Consider the following 19,710-nt stretch of genomic DNA (forward strand, 5'->3'; position numbering starts at 1 on the left):
GTCAGGCACTGATGTTGGACGAGAAGGCCTGGCTCACAGTCTCCGCTCTAAATTCATCCCAAAGGTGTTCTATCAGGTTGAGGTCAGGACAGTCAAGTTGCTCCACCCCAAACTCGCTCATCCGTGTCTTTATGAACCTTGCTTTGTGCACTGGTCCAAACCATTTGGTGGAGGGGGGGGGGGGGGGGGGGGGGATTATGGTGTGGGGTTGTTTTTCAGGGGTTGGATTGGCCCCTTAGTTCCAGTGAAGGGAACTCTTAATGCATCAGCATACCAAGACATTTTGGACAATTTCATGCTGCCAACTTTGTGGGTATAGTTTGGGGACGGCCCCTTCCTGCTCCAACATGACTGCGCACCAGTGCACAAAGCAAGGTCCATAAAGACATGGATGAGCGAGTATGGGGTGGAGGAACTTGACTGGCCTGCACAGAGTCCTGACCTCAATCCGAAAGAACACCTTTGAAAGACATTACTCAAAACTGGACTAAAAGAGATTCCATCTGGAGCAGCAAGCCGTCAAGGGGCCTTAAAGGCTTCCGTTATTACAAGTGTCAAGCTTCTGCGCATGTGCGCCATTCACCACCCCGCTGTTAGCTGGGGAACTCGGTGACTACTGGAGCCATCATAGAAACTTCTGGACATCACAGGACGCTCCCAATATCCGCACGGCTGTCCCGCGTGAGACCCCGGTCGCCACGTCTTCCAAAGGGTAGGAAGACGAAATGGTCCTTATGAGTGAGGAGGACAAAAAAGGAGCAAGGCTTGGGGTCCTACAGGAGAGGAGCAAGGGGCAGAGCTACCCAAACTTATGCTGCCATGGAAGTCTGTCAGGAAACAGCATTTTTGCTTGCACGTGATTGGCTGATGGAAGTCAGCAGAGCTTCTATTCGTTTACTAAGCTCTGGAGCAACTGCACAGTCTTTTTCGCTTTAGTAAATCCACCCCGTAAACCAATCAGCTTCCAGGTTTTATTGTCAAAGTAAACAAGCTGAAGATAGAAGCTGATTGGTTACCATGCACAGCTGCACCGGATTCCGGGTGCTCCAGTTTTAGTAAATCGCCCCCTCTATGTGTTGTATGCAGGCATCATATATTCACGTGTCCAAATTACCTTCTCAGAAAAGCACAAATACCTCCGGCTATTAAGTCCAATACCAGGACATTCTATACAAAGGGCAATTATTCTATAGAAGTCAATAATCTGAGGGTAGGCTGACCAGACGTCCCCAGTCCTGGATTGAGGACACTCTCCCTGAAGCAAGTCTGTCCCCGGTTTCACCATAGGTTTGCGCACAGGGTGTGCCAGGTGTGCCCAGGCACACCCTAATCACCCTTTACAGCACAGATCCCCCCTACTTTCCTGGCTCCCCGTTTCCCCCTGTAGTACTAGCAGCTTCTCTCCTCTCCCGCCAGCTGTTGCTGCAAGGATGTTTTTTTAGCATGAGTGGATTAAGGGGTCGGTAAATATGTAATATGTTTTGGCATGAGTGGAGGAAGGGGTCGGTAAATATGTAATATGTTTTGGCATGAGTGGAGGAAGGGGTCGGTAAATATGTAATATGTTTTGGCATGAGTGGAGGAAGGGGTCGGTAAATATGTAATTGACCATCCCCTTTCTGAATGAGCATTGTGAGTGATCAGTATTTTGTGTTTGAGCTTTGGGGTGCACACCCTAATGCAATAGACTGCGTACACCTATGCTGGTCACCAGTGCCGGGACATGGTCATCCAGAGCCCAGGGCAAACATGCCAAACTGTGCCCCCCCCCCCCGCCCCTTATGTGTATGAGCATTATGTGTCATCAAAAATCTAACCCCCCCCCCCCCCAAAAAAAAAAAAAAAGAAACTGAGCACTAATCTTTTTCACCCCCCTAAGCATAAATTCCCCCTCCTCCCAGTGCAAATCTGTTCCCCTGCTGAAATCCCCCTCCCAGCACAAATCTTACCCCCCTCCATCCTCCAAATCCCCCCAATTCAAGTGCCCCCCCTCAAAAAATAAAAATAAAATCACTCCTCCTAGCACATATTATCTACCCCTAAAATTGCCCCTCCCAATAACCCCACTGCAAATCCCTCCTTCCAGCACAAAGCGCCCCAATCATCCCTCCTAGCACAAATCTTCTTCCCCCCATTTCTTCTCCTCTTAAATTTTAGCATACCCCCCCCCCCCAAATTTCCCATCCTAGAACAATACTTACTCCCTGCTGCCCCCCAAATCCCCCTTTCCAACACAAATCCCCTCCCCCAATTTCCTTGTGGTGCCCCCCCCCCACCTCACATGAAACCACAGTGCCCAGGGCAGCTGCCCCTCTCCTGCCCACTCCTTGGCCCGGCCCTGCTGGTCACCCTACTCTATATTTGCCTATGAAATGTACTGTATTAAACTTTAAAATAAAAGATATATAAAAAAATATATATATTTGCCTGGGCTGTATAATGTGGGTCCAGTGCAGTGGCAGCGCCCCAACCCCCCCTCTGTTAAGTGTCTCAGATTGGGGGGGGGGGGGGGGATTATACAGAGTGAGGATCTCCATCTTCTACAATTGATAAACTTTTCAAAAACATCCTTATCAGTCTATTGATAGGATGCAGCAGAACCTTAACCAAGTTAACCAACATCCAAAAAAAAAAAAAAAAACAAAGCACAGCAAACAGATAACCCTTTGATTTGGCCTCCATAATCCCAACACAATACACACCCCGGCCTCCCTCTGATAGACATCATAAGCCTCCAGGCTTCAGTCATTAGAGCAGCAAGAAGACATCTGTCCTAAGCTAATACTATCAGGCTTATCACCTGCAAAATAGATGAGCAAATACACATTCCTGGCTGACTATCTCTACCTGCAGAATCAAAACTTCCGTGTTTTTCAAAAAAGAGAAGTTTGGTATTTCAAAAAAAAAAACAACAAAAAATGATACTCACCTAGGTGGATGCAGCATCTATCTGTTGTTGCAATTGTCCCCCCCCCCCTCCCCCGCTGGTTCTACGGTGAGAACTGAGCGATCAAACACCACTGATCGCTCAGTTCTCCCCTTTGCTCTGAAGGGGGCGGGAGGTGCTGGATCGGGCTCTCAGTGCAATGCCAGGTGCTGGTCCTGGGTGGGTTTCCTGAGTGAGGACTGGATGGGTGACATCAGCCTACAGCAGGCTTTAGCCCTTTGTCGGCTTAAAATGGGTCACAGGTTTGCAAAACAGAAAAAAAGTTTTGGCCATACTCTTACATACACTTTCTCCTTAAAGTGATTGTAAAGTCTCGTTTTTGTTTTGTTTTTTTGGGCTTAAAAATAACAAACCTGTTATACTTACCTGCTCTGTGTAATGGTTTTGCACAGAGCAGCCCCCGATCCGCCTCTTCTTGGGTCCCTCCTCAGCTCTCCTGGCCCCTCCCTCTTGTTCAGTGACCCCCACAGCAAGCAGCTTACTATGGGGGTGTACCCAATGCCGAGGTGCAGCTCCCTGTGTCCATTCAGACACGCAGCTCCAGATTAGGGTTGCCACCTGTCCAGGATTCACCCGGACAGTTCGGGTTTGGCATCATGCGTCCAGGTTTCAGCCTGCCTGAAACCCGGACACATTATTGAGACTGGACTATGGCTTCCCAGAAGGGTTGCTGGCTGCATTTGTCTAAGCTGAGAGTGTCCGTTACACTCTGTTTCACACTGCCCAAAGCCATTATTAACAATCCCCCCCCCCCCCCAAATACACATACAGATGGGAGAGGAGCGAGGGCTCGATCTGCACCTCTTCCTCCCGCCCCTACCCCTCTGCCCACACTCCAATCCCCAGAGATGTGCCTCGGAAATGGAAAGTGGGGGCTGGAAATTTGAAGTCCAGCAGCCTCAGAGACATCTGGATGAAAGGTGCTGACTGCCAAGGGGTAAGTGAGCTCACCATCCATCCCTGTTTGTGACTGAAGTCTCCTACCTTCTCTCTCCTGCCTCTGAGTGAGTACACTAAGGTAAATCAGGGTTCTCAGAGCACCCCTTACATCACAGTTCCCCTTTACACCAAAGCCACAGCGTTCCCCCCTTACATCAGAGTTCTCAGTGTTCCCCCTTAGATCAGGGTTCGCAGAGCATCCCTTATGTCACAGTCCCCAGAGTTCTCCCTTACATCAGAGTCTACAGAATCCCCCTTACAGTGGATGGGAACTCTGCGAGTTCAAATGTAAAAGGAGAACTCTGTGGACTCTGATGTAAATCGGGACTCTTGTTATTAACTTCATATGATTAGAAATGCTATTTAATAGCAAAATATATGTATAGTTTATATTAAAAAAAAAATAATAATTCTGTGCACCGCTAAAGTGTTCGGGTTTGACTTGAAGAAAAGGTGGCAACCCTACTCCAGATAGGCTCCGCCCTCTCTCTCTCATGAAGACGCAAGCTGCCGACACAAACTGTGTCAAAATTCATATAAAAAAAACAATTGCCGAGCTGAATACAAAAATAATAATATAACAAGTGAAATGATATAAAGTGACAGTAATCAGTCCATAAGAGTTTCATACAGGTCCATACAGAAAGAAAGTGATATATTGTTGCAACATGCGTCCAAATGATAGTGAGCTGGCCGTACACCCCAAGTGCGCCTTCCACCTTATTATTATTATTTTTATACATGATTTATATAGCGGCAACAGTTCACGCAGCGCTTTACAATGTATAGGGGGGGACAACACAATTACAGTACAATACAAAAGGTACAGGAGGGCCCTGGTCGTAGAGCGTACATTCTAAAGGGAGGGGGTGGTGGTACAAAAGGTAATAGCTGCAGAGAATGATTTGATGATGGGGGGGGGGGGGGGTCGGGGCTCGGGGGCAGTTAGGTGAGTGTGGGATCGGCTTTCCTGAATAAATGAGTTTTCAGGGAACTCCTAAAAGGTGGACAGGGTATCTTTTATCTCTGGGCACTGCCTGAGGGCCCCATGCCACCAAGGGGCCCCATCAGGGTTGCCAGCCTCAATAAAACCAGGGACAGTATGTAAAAATCTGTGTTTTTTTAAAGATCCTAAGATTATAGCTGCCCCACCTCTCCAGTATCTTTTCAGTGTGTGTATGTGTATTCAGGGCCATTTTTAAGGCAGGGCAAAAGAGGCAGCTGCCCTGGGCCCTGTCATTGTTGTGGGGCCCAAAGCAGCTGCCTCATACTTGCCAACTATCCTGGTTTAAATTCCCTCATTCCTTGAGGTTTTAGTCCTGTGCTGTGTCCCGATATCTCAGTGTGAAGTACTGCTATTAATGCTGCCCAGCTCTGCCCTATTGTTTTGTACAGGTGACTCCCCTGCAGACCCTGTGTTTACATATAATTACCGGCATTCATATGTAAATAGTGGCTGCAAGCGGCATTGATATGTATATCATGCCCCGCTGAGGTCATATCCACAGTAATCTCTAGCAACCAATCAACAAGCAAAAATCATGTGCTGTAACCTCTAGCAACTAATCAGTGAGCCATAATGTGTGCTGTAACCTCTAGCAACCAGTCAGTGAGCGGTAATGATACGCTGTAACCTCTGGCAAACAATTGCAATAGCCACCTTATCTGATTCAGTAAACTGATTTTAAGTCTAGCTGCTATTTATTGTATGTCTCAGAGCAGGTGGAGAGCGAAGCTGCATGGGGGGCCCCCAAGGAAAGTTTTGCCCAGAGTCCAATCAATACAGACGGCCCTGTGTGTATTCTGTGTGTGTATACGGTATGTGTATATTGTGTGTCTGTGTGTGTATACTGTATATGTGTGTGTGTATACTGTGTGGCCATAATCTACTGCCTGGGGGCCCCATAATCTCCTATTCCCCCGGGGTCCCCATAATCTCCTATTGCCCGGGGGCCCCATGAGCTGTCAGTCTGCCCCTGATGTTGCATGACTGCGCAATTGTCATTCAAAGTGCGACAGCGTTGAAAAAACAGCCTGGGCAGGAAGGGGGTGAAAATGCCCGGTATTGAGGTGGTTAAGAGGACCTGTCATGCTTTTTTTTTTTCTACATTCCATGTAATAGGAATAAAAGTGAGAATTTTTTTTTTAAAAGAACAGTGTAAAAATAAAAAGGTAAAATAAATAATAATAAAACATTCTTTTTAAACACGCCCCGTCCCGCCCAGCTCGCACGCAGAAGCGAACGCATACGTGAGTAGCGCCCACATATGAAAACGGTGTTCAAACCACACATGTGAGGCATCGCCGCGATCGGCAGAGCGAGAGCAATAATTCTGGCCCTAGACCTCCTCTGTGACTTAAAACATTCAACCTGTAGAATTTTTTAAAACGTCGCCTACGGAGATTTTTAAGGGTAAAAGTTTGTCACCATTCCACGAATGCGGGGCGCAATTTTGAAGCGTGACATGTTGGGTATCAATTTACTCGGTGTAACATTATCTTTCACAATATAACAAAAAAGATTGGGCTAACTCTACTGTTGTCTTATTTTTTAATTCAAAAAAGTGTATTTTTTTCCCCCCCCCAAAAAAAAAAAGTGCGCTTGTAAGACCGGTGCGCAAATACGGCGTGACAGAAAGTATTGCAACGACCGCCATTTTATTCTCTAGGGGGTTCTAAGTAATTTTCTAGCAAAAAAAAAACATTTTTTAACTTGTAAACAACAAATCTCAGAAAGTGTCTCGGTCCTTAAAGAGGAAGTAAACCCTGATGAGTTTACTTCCTCTTTCATTCCCTGCAAAGGCAAAGCATAATGGACTACTATGCATCGCATCGCATAGTAGCCCATTATGTGTCACTTACCTGACACAGGAGACAGCGAAGTCGCCGCTGTCCCCTGTAGTCCGCCGCATCCATCTTGTTGGTGGGGTCGCGCAGCTCCGCCGCTGTCATTCGGCGAAGCCGCGATGACGTCACTCCCGCGAATGCTGACAAGAGTCGACACGCGCGGCAGCTCCATTCTTGGAAATGCCGCGCTCAGTGCGCTTGCGCGCCGCTGTCTACGGCACATGCGCCGTAGACAGCGGTGCCCGTTTTCGGGCAAATATCTCCTAAACCATATAGGTTTAGGAGATATTGCTTGGACCTACAGGTAAGCCTTAATCTAGGCTTACCTGTAGGTCAAAGTGGTTTGTAAGGGTTTACAACCACTTTAAGTGGTTAATACTACAGATAATGTTTTACAAACTATGGACTGCACCTATCTACACTATTATAAGGATAACATGTTTGTGATTTGACCCCGGATGAAAAAAATATATTAAATTCCCAAATAGGGTTGGGTCGAATAAATCCAAATTTAATTTCCAGAAGACATAAAATAAGAATTCCAAGTCTTAGAGCTCCATTTGGTGGGCAGGTACAGCCATTGTTTAATCTAAAGAAGCGCCTTCCAATCAGAGGTGGGTAAACATTCCTAACTACACCCTCTAAATTTGTTCTTAGATAAGGGAATTTTGTGAATAAAAACGGAAGCATCTAGAGAGGACACGACATCGATCGCTCATCATCTGGAACACGCCTGGACCTAAGGACACACCACCTCCATTGAAGATCTCCACACTCTCCTCAAAAGGCAGATCATCGTCCTATCCCACTCAGACGTTCTATCGGTCGGTCTCCTTGAAGCTCCCTAAACATTCCCTACAGGTCATCGTTTTAACAGCCTTATGAATCCCCGGGTGGTTCCATCATCTAATACAACGATCGTTGGGTTGGTAAGACGTAGTTTCTTCTCCATACAGTAATGTTTCCCTTACTTCCGAATCCCATTGAAGGTGGTGTCATAGTTTTGTATGATAGATTGGCGGTGTTATATTTTATTCAATGAAATCATTTCCACCTAGGAATCTTGCAGTTAAAGAGGAGCTCCAGCCCCCACCAAAAAAATTAAAAGTCTTAAAAAAATGTAAATTAATAAAAAAAATTTAATTTAAATAAAAAAAAATTAAAAGTCTTAAAAAAATTAAAAATGAATAAAAAAATTAAAAATTTTAATTAAAAAATTAAAAGTCTTAAAAAAATTAAAATGAATAAAAAATTAAAAATGTAAATTAAAAAATTACAAATACTGTAGCTGTTGACTTTTAATATTAGGACACTTACCTGTCCAGGGATCTCGCAATTTCTGCACCCCGGCCGATTTTCCGAATCGGCTGTCTGGCGCTGCCACCACCATTCGTGTTAAGGGAAGCGTGCTGCGCTTTCTAACTGGCCCGGTGGTGGAGGAAGGAGTTGGGGGGGGGGGAGGTTCAAGGTCGCCAGGGTGAGGCCTCCCGGAAGTGGGGGATAGGTTCCTGCTGCTTCTCCTCACAAAAGTGCTTTTGGAAGAATGGTCGAAAAATCCCATAGACGCACACTCCTAAACCTTGTGGACGGCCTTCCCAGAAGAGGTGAAGCTGTTATAGCTGCAAAGGGTGGGCCGACCCAATGTTGAACCCTATGGACTAGTACACACGGTCAGAGATTCTGACAACCAAATCCGTCGGATTTTGTCCGCCGGATTTTGTCCGACGGATCTTGTCCGAAACTGTTGCATACACACGGTCGGACAAAGTTGTCGGAAAATCGACGTTTCAGAACGTGATTACGTTATTTCGTTACGATGGGACTACGTTCAGGCTAGTAGCCAATAGCTTTGATGTAGGAATTTGATCTGAGCATGCGTGGCACTTTGTCCGATCGGAATTCTCTACACATGATCGGAGTATGTCCGATCAGAACATTTTGTCAGAAAATATTTCCGGCAAGTTGGAAAATTTGGTCCGATGGATATTCCAACGGAAACAGTCCGATGCAGACCACACACAGTCGGAATATCCGACAAAACACTCCGATCGGACACATTCCGTCGGAATCTCTGATCGTGTGTACAAGGGCTAAGACTGGGATGACACTGAAGTTCATGTGTGTGGAAAGGCAGGTGTCCCAATACTTTTGGTAATATGGTGTAAGTAATTGGACTACACTTGCAGACAACAAGGTCCACCCAGACCTCACCCCTTGGATTCTGGGTGGACCTTGTTGTCTGCAAGTGTAGTCCAATTACTTACACCATATTACCAAAAGTATTGGGGCGCCTGCCTTTCCACTAGCTAGCAAGGCCTAACTAAAAAAGGGAGTCTGTCCATCACACCCCAATGAAAATTATTTTTCAAGAAGTAATTCTCAAGTCTCAGTTTCAGAGGCAAGGAGTTCCAAAATTCAGCTCCTTGTACTTCACTCGTCCTCTCTCTGCGTGTTTTCTTTTTACATTTTGGAATCTTCAGTATGGCCAAGTTCACCGATCTCAAGGGTCATAAAAGATCCATCCACTGGAGGTAGAGAGAAGGGTAGCGTCACGGTCATTGGGGCTGGTTAATCACTCTTCAGACTTCCATACACTGGCCTCTGATAACAGGAGTAGTTGTCCCTTGGTGGTGACCGCTTCACCTTTACCCCTGGCCTTGATCTTCACTTGCCCCTGGTGACAGGAGTGGTCATCCCTTATGGCAACTGTTTCTCCCTCACCGCTGGCCATAATTTGGTTCCCCATCTCTCAACTTGGTTGGGCTTCCGGCCTGAAGCTCCAACCCTGCACTCTCAAACCTGGATAGGCCTCAGACAGCCAAGCAGCAAGGTTCTCCCGGGATAGCCCTCTGGCCTCTGGCTTAGAAACCCGGAGCCTTGTAACACACATCCACCCAGGCGACCATGTAGGTGGCACAGAACCCCTGATCATCTGATTCCTCCCAAATAAATAGGCTCTCCCAGCAGACCAAGGGGTCAAAAAAAGCCCCTGCCAATTGGCTGAGACAACCCATCCAGTCCTGTCTGAATTCCCTGTGCCCTTTTCATTCTAATGCAACAGGCAACAATGCCACCTAGTGACAGAAGAGAGAGGTGCAGAGGTGAGAAAAGTCAGTGGATCCCCCTAACAATTAGACAGGGCTAGTTACCACCTAGGAAACTAAATTTGTTAGCAACCCTACCTACAGCCAGGGTCTACATCATGTTTACACACACACACACATGTTTTGTCTTTCATTTCTATTTCAAACTGAATGGGTTGTTTTACAATGTGATCGTTTGCAATCACTTTAAAGTGTAAACAAACCCTGCTTGGTCATTTTGGCCTACAGGTGAGCCTATAATAAGGCTTACCTGTATGTAAAATGAATATCTCCTAAACATGCACTGTTCAGGAGATATTCGCCCTACATGCAGCCAGTTACGTCACCGGCGCATGCTCTTTGAAGGCCTGGCATACCTTGCCAGACCTTCAGAGCTTTGTGCCGGAAACCGAGGGCTTCCACGCGCATGTGCGGGATGGACGTCATCGTGGCCCTGGCCAATCAGATAGCCAATATGGTCACCTGTTCTGGTAGCGCGGAATGCCCCTCACTTTGTAAAGATGTCCTCTCACTTCTTGTGTCTCCTTTTCCTGTGCGTTAACATGTTGCTTTTTCTATTTGTAGGTCTATCCAAGCTCAATCTCCAGTCTTTCTCAATGACAACCCTCTTCGTCCTTTTCTGGTCCCTGTTGGGTCTCCTTACCATAGTAGTTGATATGCAGTCATCTAACATGGAGACAAACAAGCCCACCGTCTGTCCCATGTTCAGTGGTCGCCCTTTCATGGTGGTATGGAATGCGCCCACTCAGAACTGCCAGCTCCGTTACAATGTGTCTCTTGACCTTCGACTTTTTGACATAAACTCAACACCTACTGAGGGTATTGTGGGCCAGGATCTCACCCTCTTCTACAAGGAGCGCCTGGGGCACTACCCTTTCTATGACGAGTACAATGTTTCTGTCAATGGAGGTGTGCCCCAAAATGCCAGCCTGCGGGCTCACCTGGACCAGATGTTGGTCGGGATTAACAAATACATGCCGTCAGTTCATAAAGAAGGGCTGGGAGTCATTGACTGGGAAGAATGGCGACCCATTTGGGTTCGAAACTGGCAGAGGATGAACATATACAGGCAAGCTTCCCGGCAGCTGGTGGCTTCTCGTTATCCAAACTGGACGCATGAAAAGGTAATCAAGGAAGCTTGGTATAAATTCGAAAAATGCGCCCGCGAGTTTTTGGTAGAAACACTGCAGTACGCAAAAAAGCTCCGACCCCGCCAGCTCTGGGGGTATTACTTGTTACCGGACTGCCACAACTATGACTACTTGACTAACTGGAATAATTATACTGGCAAGTGTCCCGATGTGGAGATGGCACGTAATGACCAATTATGGTGGCTGTGGAAGGAGAGTACCGCCCTTTATCCATCCATCTACCTAGACTTCGCTCTTAGGTCTTCTGTAAATGGACGTAAATTTGTCCACTACCGGGTAAAAGAGGCCATGAGGACGACACCACAACACAGAAGTTACTCTCTGCCTGTTTTCGTGTACACAAGACCCACCTACAAAGAAAACAACAACCTTCTTTCCCAGGTAAGACAACACAATGAGCGATGTGCACCAGCAGAAAGGTCCTTCCTTCTCTGCCAATAATGATCACCACCTACACAAAGGAGCGGGGGGGGGGGGGGGGGATTGAGAAGAGTTGAAGCTGTAATAGCTACAAAGGGAGGGCCAACCCAATATTGAACCCTACGGACTAAGACTGGCATGCCGTCAAAGTTCATGTGCGTTTAAAGACAGGTGTCCCTATACTTTTGGTGATATAGTGTATGTTGTGATTGGGTGGTGTGGTCCTTTAATTGGATGGTTCTATGCCTTCTTCTAGAGAGTGTACCAATGAGTAAGGCCCATCCACACCTATGAAGGCACATTGTAGAGCTTGTAGTAACATACATACATAGATGTGATTGGGCCCTTACTCCATCCTCATGTGTTCTGGATTCTGAGTAAGATTTTTCCATTTTATGGCACCATTTCTTTAGACAAATGACCGGTTCCGCCATGTCCTGGGGGCGGGCTGCAAGGTTTCTATGTGATCTTTTAGGTTTCATTATTCTAATCAATGATTTTATATCTTCTACCTTTAGATGGATCTCATCTCAACCGTCGGAGAGAGTGCGGCGCAGGGGGCGGCTGGAGTGATATTTTGGGGTGATGCAGGATATGCCAAGAACAAGGTGAGTGTATGAAGACCCATATCATGTGTTCTGATCCGGAGTTCTGCCCATTGCCCAAGACATTCATTTTTTTTCTTCCACTTAATCCTGTTACTTAAATGAAACCCATCATGACCGAAATGAATAGACTTCCATTTATGATCCCCTCCGGCCAGGGACAAGGGGTGGGCAGGAGGGGCAGCTGCTCTGGGCACTGTGGTGTCATGCGAGGTGGGGGAGCACCACAAGGATATTGGGGGGATGGGATTTGGGCTCTAGGAGGGGAATTTTTTTTGGGGGGGGGGTGAGTTTGTGCTAATATGGAAGATTCATAAATATTAGTGCTAGTAGGGGAACTTGGGGGGGGGGGGGGGATTTGTGCCTGGAAGGGAAATTGGTGTAGGGGAATTTGTGCTAGGAGGGGAATTTTTTTTTTTTGGGGGGGGGGTGAGTTTGTGCTAATATGGAAGATTCAGAAGTATTAGTGCTAGGAGGGGAACTTTGGAGGGGGGAGGGGATTTGTGCTAGGAGAGCAATTTTTTTGGGGGGCGGGGTGAGAGTGAGCTAATATGGAATATTCAGAGGTATAGTGCTAGGAGGGGAACTTGGGGGGGGGGGGGGGGGGGCGGGATTTGTGCCTGGATGGGAAATTGGTGGAGGGGAATTTGTGCTAGGAGGGGATTTTTTTTTTGGGGGGGGGGGTGAGTTTGTGCTAATATGGATGATTCAGAAGTAGTAGTGCTAGGAGGGGAACTTGGGGGGGGGGGATTTGTGCTAGGATGGGAAATTGGTGGAGGGGAATTTCTGCTGGGGGGGATTTGAAGTGGTGGGGGGGATTGTGCTCAGAGAGGACTAGGAGGGGGGTTATTTGTGCTGGGGGCATATGGGGAGAGAGGATTTTAGCTGGGCGGGGATGGGGGTCAAAGATTTCTGCCTAAAAGGAGGGAATTTTAGTAGGGGTGCGGATTTGTACTGGGAGGAGGGGGGAATTTATGCTTAGGCGGTAAGCATGAAGATTAGTGCTTGATAATTATGAGGTGGGGGATCCTTGCTGACACATAATGCTCATACATGTTAGGGGGGCGCAATTTTGCATGTTCACCCTGGGCTCTAGGTGACCTTCTCCCGGCACTGCCTCCAGCTGTTTTGTTTTCCATGTTGATGCCACCCTAAACGGGGATACCTGTCAACTTTACAAGCCATTTACATTAAACAATTATGCAGCCAGTGAAAGTGACACACCCGATGTGCATGCTTTTTCTGGATCATAGAGTCTGAAAATGCTGCCTTAGTAGACAATACACCCGAGGGGCGTAGATGAGGGTAGGGGTCAGGGGGGTCCGAATAGTAGAGTTACTAAATGTCCATTATAGGGAGAGACTGGCGGAAGCTCCAGCCAAGACAGTTTCCAATCTGGCCACCTATGCACTGTCGAAGGGCAGATATTTATCTTGGGGAATTTAGGCCAAAATGTATTTTGCTACATTTCTTTGGTGAGAAAAACCCCAAATCAGTGTATATTATTTAGTCTGTAGGAAATGTCCACAAACTATGGAAAATTGATCGATCCTGATGTACTGACGGCCGGTCTAATTTCTTGAGGCCCGAGACAGGATAGCGCAAATGCCCCCCAAATGACCCTTTTTGGAAAGTAGACAGTCCAAGGTATTTAGTAAGAGGCATGGCGAGTTTTTTGAAGTTGTAATTTTTTTGTCACAATTATTTGGAAAAGAAAGAAATAAAAAAAAACATTTTTTTTCACAATTTTTTACAATTTTTGTGCATATTGTCACCAGTGCAGTACAGGGTCATCCTATAACTGGCGTGGCGGTGATCAGGCACGCCGGCTGGTGACAGTATTTTATTTTTTATTTACATTTTTTATAATTTTTTCAATTTTTTTTCACATTTTTTTTTTTATTTTTATTTTTTTTACATACATTGACCAGAGCAATACAATGTTACCACAGTAGCACTGTACTACTCTAGGGAAGTGATCAGGATTTTTATTTTATTTTTACACGCTATGATTGCTTATAATGGTGCATTTTACAGTTGTAAGCAACCATTTTTTTTTTTTTTTATAAAAAGTACAAATTTTTTGTTTACTGTTGTGATTGGCCACAGCTAATCAAATGGTACAGATGGGCTGTGATTGGCCCTGTCTGTTCCTTGTGATGACTGTGACCATGTCAGGTCACCTAGAGGCGAGGTGACAGGTGCACCTCGTAGGGATCCGGAGTGCACCGCAAGGTAGTGGACCCTACGGCTGACTGCTGCAGACGGGGGACAGATCCCACTGGGGTAAGAGCGTAAGATTCCCCGGGGCGCGGAGTCTAAGAGCCAGCTGGTGTTCACCAGAGCTTCGAGTGGTGAAGATGGTCTTGGCTGCAACTGGCTCCAGGTCGCGACCCCCAGGGTCCCCCAGCTCACACCCACAGTAGGGAACAGGAGGATAGGGATGGTGAGGGACAAAGCCAAAGTCGGGGCCACAAGCAGAACAGAATAGTCGGGTACACGCCAATAGGTCAGGGTCACAGGCAAGCAGCAATGGTCAGAACACGCCAAGGTCGGTAACGGAAATCAGTAGCAGAGCACACGACAGGAAACAGGAAGCTAATACACAAAGGAATACACAATGGTTGATCAGCACTGAGCCCTGCAGTGCACAGGTTTATATAGGGCTCCCTGATAGGGCCTGGGGTGGAGCCATGCTTAGAGGAGAGGTTATAAAAACCACCAGGTGGAAGTAGCTGGCTTCTTAGTCTGAAGACATGAGGGAAGGTAAGCAAACACAGGAAGATCACTGCATAACCATGACAGACCAATCACAAAGCTCATCACAACAGTACACAATGAAACGCATGTATCCACGCTTTTCATTGTGTACAGCTGTCATGTGATCTGCTGTGATTGGCCACACCGGTCACATAGCACAAAGCCTTTCATTGTGTACAACTGTCATGTGATCTGCTGTGATTGGCCACACCGGTCACATAGCACAAAGCCTTTCATTGTGTACAACTGTCATGTGATCTGCTGTGATTGGCCACACCGGTCACATGGTACAAAGCCTTTCATTGTGTACAACTGTCATGTGATCTGCTGTGATTGGCCACACCGGTCACATGGCACAAAGCCTTTCACTGTGTACAACTGTCATGTGATCTGCTGTGATTGGTCACGTGGCACATGCAGCAGGCCGGTACAGTTATCTGCCAGCGGGTGACAGATCGTGCGGGAGTGCGGCCCATGGCGTGATCGATACTGGTCACTCACTGTGCTCATTTGGAAAAGTAATGCCGCGTACACACGATCGGAATTTCGGCCAGCAAAAGACCGATGAGAGCTTTTCATCGGAAAATGCGATCGTGCGTAAGCTCCATCGGACTTTGGCTGGTGGGAATTTTCGGCCAGCAAAAGATTGAGAGCATGTTCTCAATTTTTCAGACGGAAAAAGTTTCTATCGGAAATTCCGTTCATGTGTATGCAATTCCGACGCGCAAAATTCCGACGCATGCTCGGGAGCATTAAACTTCCTTTTTCTAGTCCCGTCGTACGTGTTGTACGCCGCCGCGTTTTTTTGACCGTCGGAATTTGATGTGACCGTGTGTACGCAAGTAATTTTGAGCTGAATTCCGTTGGAATTCCGTCGAAAAAACCTTCGGACTTAATTCCGACGGCAAAACCGGTCATGTGTATGCGACATCAGAGGCCGGTAATTGACATGGCTGGCAAATGGCACAGGCTTCTCCAGATGTTACCCCATCAGCTATGGAATTCCTTGGCTTTGGGGTACCTGCATCACTGTGTAACCTTCTTTGCTATAATGGTATGGCCCATGCTTCTCTATTTCTCCCCCCAGCAAGTAATGATATATTCCATTTAGTGTTTTTGGTAGTTGAGTGTAGATAGAGGAAAGCATTCGATTCGGAGGAGGTCAAGGTGGTAATGGATTTGTATAGACATGAAGTCTTATGCCCTTGTACACACGGTCGGAAATTCCGAAGGAAAAGGTCCGATCGGATTATATTGTCGGAAAATCCGATCGTGTGTGTGGGCTCTATCGGACTTTTTCCGTCGGAAATTCAGACGGAAAAAATTTGAGAGCAGGATCTAAAATTTTCCGACAAAAAAATCCGATCGGACTTTTTCCGATAGTTTGTAGAGAATTCCTACGGACAAAGTGCCACGCATGCTTAGATCAAATTTCTGAGACCAAAGCTATTGGCTACTAGCCTCTACGTAATCCCGTCGTACGCAACAAACTTCACCTCGTTCCGAACGATCGGATTTTCCGACAACTTGGTGTGTAGGCAACATCAGTTTCGGACAAGATCCGTTGGAAAAAATCCAACGGATTTTGTGGTCGGAATGTCCGACAATGTGTACAGGGCATTATGCCGCGTACACGCGATCGGAATTCTCCTCGGAAAAAAACGCTGATGGTTTTCCTGTCGGAATGCTGACGGAATTTCGCTCAAACTGTCTTGTCTACACACGGTCACACCAAATTCCGACGGTCAATAACAAAGCGACATACAGCACGTTAGATGGCACTATAAAAGAGAAGTTTAATGCTTCCAAGCATGCGTCGGAATATTACGTGTCGGAATTGCATACACACGATCGAAAAATCCAATAGGAAGGTTTTCCGTCGGAAAAATTAAGAACAGGCTCCCAATCTAAAGACCGTCGGAAATGCCGACAGAAAAAGACCGATGGGGCATACACACGGTCGGAAAATCCGATGAAAATCTCCCATCGGAATGTTTCCGTCGGAAATTGCGGCCGCGTGTACGCGGCATTACAGTGCCAGCTGTTCAGTTGCTGATCTGGTATAAAGATAAAAGGCTTATTATTGGCAATATTCAAGTCTGTTTTACATCTAGCTGGGGTTTTTTGTTCGAACAAGTTAAAAATTTGTGAAACCTTCAAAACTCAGAATTTCCATAACATTCTGTTGAAAACCCAACTCAGGCTCCAAAAAAGTGTGTGCTATAGACCAGCAAAGAGGCAATTATGTGCACCTGGCCTGATGAGATGATGGAGCCAAAAACATCCTGAGCCACTTACTTCCTACCAAGTGTTTAGGCAGGTACTTTAGGCAGGTACTTTAGGTAAGTACTTTAGGCAGGTACTTTAGGCAGGTACTTTAGGTAAGTACTTTAGGCAGGTACTTTAGGCAGGTACTTTAGGCAGGTACTTTAGGCAAGTACTTTAGGCAGGTACTTTAGGCAGGTACTTTAGGCAAGTACTTTAGGCAAGTACTTTAGGCAGGTACTTTAGGCAGGTACTTTCTCCATGGCAGGTGACACTCTCCATCAGTGGTTCTGCAGTTGAAGAAGAAATCAGGAGGAACAGGGTACCTCTATGGTTTCCTGGGTCGCTGGGGAAGCTATCCCATTGGATACTGCCATCTCATGTGATTCTGGTGGCCATCTTGGGTCAGGCAGAGCTTTTTTAAGGCCCTGGCTCCCAGGTTTGATACGCATTTGCGAGTTTGGTAAAGTAGGTACAGGTATCTCATTGGTTAAGGACAGGGAATGGTTGCTGATCAGAAGGGAAAGCTTAGATAGAGCTCACAACTTTTCGGAAGTTGCTCAGGAGCATTGCTCAGAAGCATTGAACTTCATTTTCTTGGCTCGTCGTAGTGTTGTACGTCCCCGCGTCCTTAGCGGTCGAAAGGTCAGAGAACTTTTGTGTGACCCCGTGTGTATGCAGGTCAAGCTTGAGTGGAGTTCTGTCGGAAAAACCATCCAAGATTTTTCCGAGGGAAATTCCGCTCGCGTGTACGCGCCATTAGAGCAACCTTTGGTGTAGATTCCCAGAAACCACAAAAAACTCTGCAATTTGGATTTGGCCATCTAAATCTGTAAAACTGAATCTAAATTTAACGTCATCTGCAATTCTATTGAGGGTGACGGGTGCGTCTTTATTATTGATTGGACCCTGGGCAAAAATTTTCTTGCCCCCCCCCCCATGCAATTTCTCTCTCCACCTGCCCTGAGACATACAATAAATAGCAGCTAGACTTAAAATCAGTTTACTGTATCAAATCAGGCAGCAATTGCGATTGGTTGCCAGCAGTTACAGCATATCATTACTATTTAATCACTGGTTGCTAGAGGTTACAGCACACATTACGGGTCACTGATTAGTTGCTAGAGGTTACATCAAATGATTTCTGCTTGTTAATTGGTTGCTAGAGATTACTGTACAGTAATACTTCTCACTGAGGTTGCTAGAGGTTACAACACATCATCTCCTCACTGCAGGGGAGCATGATTTACATATGAATGCCACCTTTATTTACATATCAATGCTACCGGCCGCAGCTATTTACTTGTACACACAGGGACTGCAGGTGAGTCATCTGTACACAACAATAGGGCAGAGCTGGGCAGCATTAGTAGCAGCACTTCGCACTGAGATATCAGGACACAGCACAGGACTAAAACTTCAAGAGACAAGGGAATTTAAACTGTGATAGTTGGCAAGTATGAGGCATCTGCTTTGGGCCCCTCAACAATGACAGGGCCCAGGGCAGCTGCCCCTTTTGCCCTGCCTTAAAGATGGCCCTGGTGCTGAGTGTTATGGGATCATTATATGGTCTCTACAAACAATTCTAATCTGGTTCTCTTTTCCGCAGCAAACCTGCCAGAACTTGACATCGTACCTAAAGGAAGATTTGGGTCGATACATTGTGAATGTCACCACCGCGGCCTCCCTCTGCAGCCAGGAGCTCTGCGGTGGACACGGACGGTGCCTGCGCAGAAAACACACTAGTAACGCCTTTCTCCACCTCAACCCCGCCAACTTCCGCATCATTCGGGCACCTTCGGGGTCCAAAGCACCCGTTCCGATGTGGGCCGAGGGCCGGCTGTCTTCAGAGGATGTTGATTTTCTACACGCACACTTTCATTGTCAGGGTTACCTGGACTCTCCCGGAAACCCCTGCAGCATTAAGAATTGCATGTACAACGGTACAGAACCTACGGGTCCGTCAGGGGCTGCGTACAGTCCTGGGTATTAATGGTTCTCTTATTGGTGCTGGAATGGAAATTTATGAAGACATTTTTTTTTAGGGATATGTTTTTTAGCAGAAAGTAAAAAAAAATATATATATATATTTTTCAAAATGTTTGGTCTTTCTTTGTTTATATCGCAAAAAAAAAAAAAACCAAGCAAAAGACAGAGGTGATAAAATACCACCAGAAGAAATCTCTATTTGTGTGAAAAAATTATATACTGTAAGCAGGGGTGGACTGAAAACTCATAGGGCCCCGGGCAATAGGAGATTATGGGGCCCGTATACACAAACACACACACACACAGTATACACATACATGTTTCTATTGGCTGAGAAGGTACTGGAGAAGTGGGGCAGCTATAATCTCTGGATATTTAGACCAAAAGGATGTCGTTAAAGTGGAGGGCCACACTAAAAAAAAAAAAAAAGCATTAATATTCTTAAAAAAATATATAAAAAAAAACAATTGAAAAAAAAAACATTTTTTACCTGTCCAGAAATCCCTGTTACTAGGCAGTCTTTCTAATCTGCCTTCTTCCTTCTCCTCGGTGATCATTGGTCTTCTCCCCTCCTCCGCACTGTCTTCTGAGTAATGGGGCGCGCTGTGTTTCCCGGGAACTGTGTGTTCCCTAACGCAGCGCGTCCCATTCACAAAGCGCCGCGCGATTCGCGCATGCGCAGT

At 46.4% G+C, this 19,710-nt stretch overlaps 1 protein-coding gene across 1 annotated transcript; it reads left to right on the top strand.

Annotated features, from left to right (window-relative positions):
• Positions 1–374: 374 nt before the first annotated feature.
• On the top strand, positions 375–19,077 carry LOC143926941 (hyaluronidase-2-like). The gene is made up of 5 exons (XM_077450970.1): positions 375–712; positions 7,391–7,662; positions 10,402–11,369; positions 11,927–12,016; positions 18,648–19,077. Exons 3-5 carry the CDS (start codon positions 10,434–10,436, stop codon positions 19,029–19,031), a joined length of 1,410 nt encoding a protein of 469 aa, XP_077307096.1. The 5' UTR covers positions 375–712; positions 7,391–7,662; positions 10,402–10,433; the 3' UTR covers positions 19,032–19,077.
• Positions 19,078–19,710: the final 633 nt, after the last annotated feature.

The sequence above is a fragment of the Lithobates pipiens genome, unplaced genomic scaffold, assembly GCF_037356315.1.
Source record: "Lithobates pipiens isolate NorthernLeopardFrog02 unplaced genomic scaffold, aLitPip1_a1.2 Scaffold_23, whole genome shotgun sequence".
Taxonomy (NCBI): domain Eukaryota; kingdom Metazoa; phylum Chordata; class Amphibia; order Anura; family Ranidae; genus Lithobates; species Lithobates pipiens.